At 30.6% G+C, this 10,357-nt stretch overlaps 1 protein-coding gene across 1 annotated transcript in view; it reads right to left on the bottom strand.

Annotated features, from left to right (window-relative positions):
• The window catches only part of LOC138358216 (uncharacterized), a 31,827-nt gene extending 21,684 nt beyond the window's left edge, over positions 1-10,143 (bottom strand). The window contains exon 1 of the mRNA XM_069315757.1: positions 9,663-10,143. Within this exon, the coding sequence (XP_069171858.1) occupies positions 9,663-10,143 (481 nt within the window). The remainder of the gene's footprint in view (positions 1-9,662) is intronic.
• Between the last annotated feature and the right edge of the window lie 214 nt (positions 10,144-10,357).

The following is a 10,357-nucleotide window of genomic DNA, read 5'->3' as shown; positions in this document are numbered from 1 at the left end:
TAATGTAATCGTCAATTATATTTAAAATTACATCATTTCACGTTTTTGTCCATTCTAAAGCTGGTCTGGCAGGGAAAACAGGAAGACTAATCAATAGTTGTGTCAAAGAATTAATAAGAGATTCTAGAGTTTTTTTTGGTAACATAATTTAATGTTCATTATCTGTGAGAATGGGTAAATTTCCCGGAATTAACGTAGTATTTAAAAATTTTGTAATGTCATCAGTAGAATTGATAGGAAACTGTAAAGGGTTAGTAATCATATCATTCCCAACAACTTTAAAAATTTATTAGATTATTAGAAGAACTATTCATGTTTTAGCATAAGATTTTTTTAATATGATAAATAATATAAAAGGTATTTATTAAGACTATAAGTTATAATTATTCCAGCTGTCCTGAAACTGAGCTCGGACCGGGGTATCTCATAATCATGGCAGATGATACTAAATCCACCTTATTACATCTCCAATTGAATTAATAGACAGACTAGGAAAAGAAATTATTTATTATGCTGACAAATGTTTTTTGGACATACCCAAGTTAAGATTTACAGTTTGTGTATGGTTCCAATTGTGTTGCAACTTAAGTAATGATATTCGTCTAACTGCAAATGCGGTATCCCCTAGCTGGATATATGATCCAATGGAGCATGAGGATGAGGAATATGGTCATTTGGAATCTGAATTTCGCAATGCCCATATTATACTTCTTTGTAATCTAAGTGAATCAATACTAAATTCTATTTTGACAGGTTCTCTTACATTGAAAGATGTTATAAAAACATTGCTTATATATAAGTTTGATGAGACTTTGTTGGATTTTGATGTAGCCACATGGATGAAATAATTAAGGAACATCCCATTTCCTATAATCGAATTCCATATACCTATTTGGATTACTCATTCAATGGAACATCAATAAAAGAGGTTTGGGAATACAAAACTCCCTGAAAATATTTCTAAAGACCACCACCATAGAGAGTCATTGGTTTTGGATAAATACAAACTATTGTCAGTTTGTTTAATAAACACGAAAACCGAGAGGGCACTTTGACAGTTATTACTGGTTTAATGGCCTCAGGAAAATCGTCTCGACTTTTGCAACTTACTCAAACACATTGCAGAGAAAATAAAAATAAACCATTTTGATTTTTGCCTAGATGTGTACAATTAAAACAAATAAAATGTCGATCAATAATTCCGACTGAAATCCAAATCCAGAGTGAAACTTACTTAGATTATAAAGACTATATTCTTCACTTTGATACTATTTTTATCGACGATGCTCATTTGTTTTATCCAGAAAATTTAACTGAATTTGTTCATGTATGTCAAGGTTGTGGAATCGATGTGATAATTGCAGGACTGAGTGTATCATCATTTAGAAATGATACATTTTAAAGGTTTTGTTTTTTTAATGTCTCAGGCTAATAAATAGAATTACAAACAACATCCTGCACTCTATGTAATTATCGTACAGCCAAGATATCATTTCGGTTTAATTGCGTAACCAAGTAATTTTGTGGGTGATTATCGTAAGTATTTAAGTGTGTGTTCTCCTTGTATGATTGAATTAGCACCAATACTTTCTATGTCTTGGAAAAAGTAATTTTGACCAAAGTGATTTGGATAAAATGTGTGGTACTATTTTATAATTATTTATATATGTTTCTAATATATATACAGTTTGAAAATTGTTATTATCAAATGACACATCCCAACATTAAAGAATTTATAAACCGGGTTAAAACAGATGGACATATATATATATATATAAACAAAATAATTAAAATTAAGCATAAAAATGAACTCACTGTAGATCTTAAATATGATAAAGAAAATGGAATTTTTCTTGATGATGACGGTATAGTCTATTCCCAGAAGTAAACAATGAAATATTAATTCACAAATAATTAGAGTAAAAAGTAATCAGGTTTCATTATTTAGCCACCGTCCACAATTTATTTCACAAAAGAGAAAGAATGAAGATAATACTGAAATTCCTCCGAAAAGGCAGGAATCTTTATAATAAAGCTGATTATAACTGAAATAGTTTATCCGGATTCCATCTTTCGATATTAAATTTATCACACTCCAAATTTTGAAAAAAATAAAGTCCATTTTCCCCTTCAACTATTTTTGTTGATATTGTAAACAACATTTGGTTGTACATGTCGCTAATATATTGACCTCTAAATTTTACAATAAACATTAAATGGCATAAACTATTGTAAATGTTTTTGTTGAGGGACAGAATAGGATATTTATCAGAATGTTAATTTTATCTTGACTCTTACAAATATACTTAAATGTTTGTATATTTTTGTTTTGAAACATTTTAAAAAAATTCACATCATCTCTAGTTACTACTTTTAAAGATGTAACACTAAAAATGTTATAAATATTGTAAAAATAATACATAGAAATACAATAAAGACTTAAAACATAAATGAAATATTTTAAAATAACGTTATTAATATTACTACTTTTATCAACCAACATTTTCATTACATTTACAAAATATAATTTAATTATATTATCCTCTTCAAACATGAGGTAGCTATTTACAATCTTATTAAATCTCTTACTACTGAAGTTATTGATTTCTAAAAGATTATTAACATCAACATCATTTAGACTGATACTACTACTGATGCTACTATCACTATTATTAGATTCTTCCTGGTTTATAGGTCGAAATACTTCATTAAAATATATAGAAAGGGGAGGTGGCGTTGTTGGCTGTTTGTCATCTGATTGTCTTTCCATTTCTTCAATGTACTTTATTAATTCTTAGTACAGGGGTATGTTTCCTGGCACGTGAGTCGATCTATAGTCACAGGATATATTTATATTCCCTGGCCTGTGGGTATAGTAGTCACAGGGGAATTTTTGGGATTCCCTGGCGACGCAGTTATCGTAGTCAAGAGGGGTAGTGGGGCTGGGTGTTGGACCATGCACAGCGTGTGGCTCTAAGGAGATCAATGTGTTAAAGGTCAAATCCAGTCGAGAGAGAGAGAGATTAAGTATTAACCACATACGTAATATATAATATACCTGGATGAGCAATAGGTTGCCGGGGGTCAATTAAATCATGATAATCAGGTGGAACCACATTAGGTACAACCTCACCTGGGTTCCTAAATTGTCCACGTGTATCTAGTCGAACTATATGACCTGGTTGAGTGAGCATAGTTAAACCAAAATACCACCCCTCAGTTTACTCCCAAGGGATTAAGGGTAGTAAGTTCATGCCAAATACTCTCTGAGTAAAAGCTGAATACAATTGGATGGCCCCAAATAGCATTAGATAGTCGACGATCGTCTCATAAAAATGCTTGTCTTTCATATCCAGGACTAACCGCTAATCGATAGATATATAGGGGATAAGTTTCTTGCCGGCGCCTATAATGATTAATCAATTTTGTCTTATGAACAACAGGCCAGTCATCTCCTCGTTCATCATGTCTCAAACGCCATAGTTTTTGGTGTGGATCAGCTTTAATGTGACGATTCATCCAATCACAGGCATTTACCTTTGCTATTGCCGGTTGATCTATAATAAATTCAACATCACTTTTTAATGTTGATTTGGCTTTAGACATCAGGGGTTGGAAAAGGGGTTCGAGTTCATAGTAAGTGTGAATTTGTAAAGGTTTGCCACCATTCTCTAGTGTATAGTAAGCCAAATCAACTCGATGAGGGTCCATTGTGTTATGACCAATTTTCACACAGGCATTACTAATCAAATTTTTTTCACGAAACAGGCCAACTAATGAAGGGGTTAAAACCTCAACGTAACCACTGAAATAGTCACATGAGCAACCATATCCTTCTACATATTTATTAATTTCATTGTAATTATTTTCATTTAACGCGTCGTACACGCAAGGTGCCTTGGTATCAGATGGAACATTTTGTTCTATATAAAGCGTTAGTAGTTGTGGTGGTGGTGGTTATGTCTAGAGAGGAAGAATTATTATTAAGGTGAACATGGATACAAGAAGGTTCCATTCCTTCTATATTCGGTACTGTTTCAGGAATAGAACATTCTACACATATGCCTTCTTTGACTGGATTAAATTTAGATATGTCTACAATATTCAGATCATGAATCCATCCAACTTTTTTGCATCCATTATCTATAGTAAGTTTGGACGTGGATTGATCACAATGTTTTCCACTAAATAATCCATGAGTTGTACATTCACACGTGAAATTGTAATCTTGCCATATTAATTTACCTAATGTGGTTGAACATACTGGAACTGTAGGTATTTTTAGGGGATTAGTAGGAGATATTTCAAACCAATATCCATCCTGCCAGGAGGCACTAGCTGGTAATATTTCATTACCTTCTTTAGAATATAAAGGATAAGGTAAAAATATACAACACTGATTTAGTTTCATACCTTCCCACACATTACAGGCTTGATGATGATTGTCATCCTGATGAAGTCCATATGTTGATAAAATTAATAATGGATTATTATCTAATGCATCATCATCGCTTTCAGCCTGATCAATATACCATTCTAATGACGATATATTTGTTTGTCTTGTTATACCATAGTGAAATAACTTTCTTTTTCTTTGTATCGCCTCACCTCCTATAATTATTGTACATATAAATAAGTAAATTATTATAAGAAAATAAATAATAGTAATCATTTTTATTTATTTCCTTTCATTGTCCTATAATGTTCACGTGGTGAATCATAAATAGAATTCTCAATCATATATATAGTGGCTGAAGGCAGAGGATAAAAAGAAAGTGAAGAAGAAAAAGAAGAAGAAAAGAAGAAGAAGGAGGGGGAGGAGGAGGGAGAGGGGGTAGAGGAGGATAGGGGGGAAGATTAGGGGGTAAAGGAGGATAGGGGGGAAGATTAGGGGTAATGAAAAGGATGACATTATTAATGGGGTGGATTCTGGTTGTGTATTACTACTAGTTGTTAAAGTCATAGTGTTAACTGGAGTTGTAGTTGTAGTAGTAGTAGTAGTAGTAGTAGTAGTAGTAGTAGTAGTAGTAGTAGCATTACAATAGTGTTTATAACAATAATTAATTAAACATATAGATAAAATTATATATATAATTAATATGGATATAAGGTATATACATAAAATAATAAAATATTGATTTATTATTGACAAATAATACACATCGATTAAATGCATGTGTGTATTGGGATTATTATTGTTCTCAATGATTTTTTTCAGGAAATTAGTAGATTGATGTGTATTTATTAGTATCTTATTTAGATGTGAAAATACCGTATTATAATTATAAAATAATCTTAATCCATCAGATGATGTTTCTGAAAAATTTGAAAAGGCATTAGCATGCCCTATTCAATTCTAATAAACTAACACCCGGATATAATATATGTTGTTGATATAAGCGATGACTAATAATACCACCACATAATATGTTTAATTTTAAGATATTATTAATAGAATAAATCCAAATTCCAGGTACAATAGGTATAAAAATAGGATTGAATTTTTGTGTTAATTATAATTACATAATTCTAAAATAGCCTCATCAGATTGATTAAAAGCAGCACTAATACAATTGTGAGATTTGTGTGAATTTAAATTAAAATATGAAAAACTAATGATGACTAAGGTACTATTAATAACATCAAAGTTTTCCTTTGACATTACCATATACCAATATTCACTTTCAATTTGTAATACCATTAAGTGCTTGTTATCTTCAACTTCTAAAGATGCACTCCATTTTTCGTTAACATTTGTATAAACTGGTATTACTGAATACAAAAATCCATGATTTAGGTGGATTATTGGTGGTAACTATGGGAAAATAAACTACTAATATAAACCTGTTAACAGTATAATATACTGACACCCGGCAGAGTTTATAATAAATTGACATTAAATCATCAATTGATGAATCATTAAAGATCAATTTTTTTCGATTTCGAATCTGAATTAAGTCCTTTTCAAATGGTAAACGATTGAAAATATATCTTGAGAGTATTCCTGTAGAATACATTAAATCTAATTCTACTTCTGTGTGTTCAATGTCTGATATAATTGTATTTATGGTACTATGTATAAAACTGATATATACACACAATTCTCTACGATTTAATTCTGTTTTGTTAATTGAATTTAACATTTCAATTGTTTCCTTGAAAAAAATATTTTGTTCAGAAATAATTTCTTTATGTGGATATTTCCATACAAAATGATCATTGGATATTATTGTATCAGAATTTTTTAAAAATTATATTTTTTTATAAGTTTCTTGTTGTCGATTAATAATTCGAATAAGTTTATAAATTCCATTAAATGTTTCAAAAGGATATTTTTGCTTACAACTATTCATAAGAGTTAAAAATTGATTGAAAATGTTTTCATAAATTGTAAAGTTGAAGCTATAGAACAATCTTTCCTGTGAATCTACTAACAGTGTTTTATACTGGCGGGCAAAAACAACACCAGGTTTGATAATAACTTCAAGTTCATTACTATCCACACTCCCTGATGCTATTCAAATTATTATGAATGTTAACATTTTTTTAAACATAATTTTAAGTTTTTTTTTACATAAAAAAAATGGATATGAATTTTAACTGGCATAAAAAACCATCAAATGTTTTTGTAGCCTCTTCACCTAGTTCACAAATCGTATTTCAGTATAAAGACGAAGATGATGTCCATAAAAAAACATGTACACTTTCAATTAAAGAAATACTCAACACTCCTGGAGGGGATGTAATTATAACTTGGGCCAATCGTAAATACATTAGTGACCTATTCAAACTAAAATTAAGTTAAATTCATTAACTTCTTTGGAATCAACTTTTACGGAGCACAAACAAAAGGAAGAAGATACACGTATTGTGGGATGTCTTCCAGTGGTTCTTCTAGATATATCTACAACAGAAAATAATCTTATTCTAGATCCCCGTAGATTAACTAATTGGTTTATTCAAATCATAAGTCGAGTGATCCCCATTGAAACTATCCTTCCACCAGAATTAGTCAGGGAAGTTAACATGACGTTTTATATATGTGATACTAACATTTTTCTTCCTAGACATGGTGTGATGACTAACATTCCAGATCTTATATTTTCCACTCTCAATACACTGGAAACTGAAAATATATGGGAATTAGGCGATAATGGAGAAAAATTAAGCCATGAATTGCTATCAATATCATGTATATTTAAACTCTTGATTCCCAAATTACAAAGTATATTTATTTCTTCACACAGAAAAAGAAATATTTCTGGTAAGATAAAAAGTGGAAAATTCAAAATGTCTCCTGAATTCCAAAAAATAATTCATGAAAATAATTTATTAAATAAAATTGAAAAGTGGTCAGAAAATTCTCTTAAATTTATATCTGACAAACTTCGTGAATATTCCGTATTTTTTCTAAATAAACTGGGCGATGTAAATGATACAAATATATGGGCAGTTAAAGAATTTATAAATGTTGCTCAAAAATCTGAAACCATCCCAATCTATTTTAATGAAAATATTACTTTCCGCATTATGATTCATGCCATTGGTGAAATATTTCATTCCTCTCTTTACAGATATATTGCCAAACGAGTCAATGGAATCAGCAATTCATGGCGCACTATATCACATGGTTTATCTCCATGATTTAAAACTATTGGATACTTTTAAAAAATATTTATATATTCCTATTTTATATTATATATTATTCCTATTTTATTCCTAATATATTCTTGCTATAAAATTAATTCACCATTCATAAAACCATCACTTGCATATTTATCTGAGAACCATAGTGATATATATCACAGTCTATTAGAATATCAAAATAAATATCCTTTATGGCAAGGAAATGAGAACACTGACCTGATCGCGTGGATGGAGATCAACTGTGAATCAAGTGTGGATCGGCTCTGTCTCATTGCCTCACAGAGCGAGAAATATCTGAATGATGAAAAGTTTATGGATGCTTTATATTGGACAGTTTATGACATACGAGGACAAGCTTTAGACTATTATATAATTTTCCTCCTAATTGTATACAAAAATAGCTTATCCCTCAGAAATATAAAGTTAGGCAATACCATGAGCAAAGAAAATAAAACACTAAACTGTAAAAATCTAGTATCTCCTTTTTTCCATATATTTGTATGTTTTTATGATTATATACAAAATATTCCACCTCATCTCATTACGGTGGATATATTAAATAGTTCCGAATTTGGAGAATTACCACAGTACCGTCACATTATCATTACAGCATTAAGCGACTTTTTTAAGGGAAACGAAGATATATTTTCGTCACTATTAAAAGATTAAAACACAAATTTAAAAAATAATTCACAAGCACAAAAATATTGGGATGACATTAACAACCCATACCCACAGTTTCACTGTAAAAAAACAAACACTCTGGTATAATATATAAAAAAAAAAAATTTGTTATGGTAAGGAAATGAGAACACTGACCTGGTCGCGTGTGGAGAGCAACTGTGTAGAATGTGTGGAGGGGCTCTGTCTTGTATATAGCCTGACAGGAAACTGTTATCATCTCATTGAATCCCGTTTTCTATTTGAGTCCTCCTCTCTCTCTCTCTCTCTCTCTCTCTCTCTCTCTCTCTCTCTCTCTCTCTCTCTCTCTCTCTCTCTCTCTCTCTCTCTCTCTCTCTCTCTCTCTCTCTCTCTCATTCACTCTCTCTTTCAATTAAATGAAAACGGGATTTACATAATAGATATTTTGCATGTATATGGATTAAAGTTTAACTTGTTTAAATTGTTATAAAAAACTTGTTCTCCCTTAACTTCATTACTTTCATTTTGAGACTCCTTCCAATAATCTGGTAGTATATATGCCAGATAATATTGAACTTCATACATATGAGTATCAGTTTTTATATTATCATTAAATTTTTGTAATAGGGAAAAATGAAGTTCTATCGCTTCTTCCTTAGACATTTTACTAACATTACAATTTAAGTGTTTCATATTTCTTACTTCATCTAAATATTTGGCAAAATTTTCTGGTGTATATATTGGAGATTTTTCAACACAAAAACCTACTTTATAAATATTTTCACATGTTACTCTTATTATTTTACTTAATTTTCCAATTTCATCAATAAGATTATTTCTAAGAGCATTTTGCCACTCATTATCTTTTTGTACAGTTAAAAATGTCCATAAATTAGTTAGTAATTTTATATAAATGAATATATTTTTATTTTCACTGTTTCTAGAAGCTGATTTATTAATTTTTTCAGTGTATTGTGCACAATAATTTGAAAGAATACCATTATCTGAAACATGAGCTGGATTTATCTTCCATTTAAGATTTCTACCGATTCCTCCCAGGCCATCAATGTCATATATTTTTCGGATAATGAGCAAATCTCCACAAAACGATGTGGGAAAATGATAGGAGCCATCAGCTTGATAACATGAACCACGGGATCTGGGTTCATAATTGGTATTTATAATTATATACATTGATAATGTAATATACTGGTGAATTAACAATCTCAATGGTAAAGTTTTACAATTTACAAATGTGAAGAATTTCTTGTTAAATGTAATGTGATTTATATTTTCAGATACTATTACCTTATATTTACACTCTTTTACCACATCATTCATCGTGATAGAATATTTAAATGGAAATAATATACGTTTGTTATATCCAATATCCGAAGATGATCTCCTTCTAGTGTCTGGGCCTGGTGAGGTTCCCTGTGTTTGTTGACGGGTGTTGGTTCGGTTTGACTTTGATTTTTTGGGAGTTGTTCGATTTAGCTTTGATTTTTTTGTCTTTGGAGTAGAAGTTGAAGTTGAGGGGTTATTCAATTCTTCCAGTTCCAGTGAAGTATCCGAATCATCATCCTGTGTCGTGCTGGTTCGATTTAGCTTTGATTTTTTTGTCTTTGGAGTAGAAGTTGAAGTTGAGGGGTTATTCAATTCTTCCAGTTCCAGTGAAGTATCCGAATCATCATCATCCTGTGTCGTGCTGGTTCGATTTAGCTTTGATTTTTTTGTCTTTGGAGTAGAAGTTGAAGTTGAGGAGTTATTCAATTCTTCCTGTTCCATTGAAGTATCCGAATCATTTTCCTCCATCTCTTCTGTATCACTTAAAACTGGATTTTGATTTGACATAATTGTATCTATTTTTTTATAATATACTAAAATTTTATTTGATAATGTACTTGGTTCCAGCCAAAAAAAAAAAAAAAAAAAAAAATCGCCTATGTTATACAGATACATTTTTAGGAGGAAGAAAGGGAATGGGGTGGGGTATTTCAAATAGTATTGGCAGCTGTAAGTCAGTCTCCTAAGGTATCAAACATATATATGTACAAATAATAAAAAC

Source organism: Procambarus clarkii, chromosome 7 (assembly GCF_040958095.1).
Source record: "Procambarus clarkii isolate CNS0578487 chromosome 7, FALCON_Pclarkii_2.0, whole genome shotgun sequence".
Classification (NCBI taxonomy): domain Eukaryota; kingdom Metazoa; phylum Arthropoda; class Malacostraca; order Decapoda; family Cambaridae; genus Procambarus; species Procambarus clarkii.
Note: the sequence above shows the minus strand (reverse complement) of the source record. Positions and strands in the feature narration are given on the sequence as shown.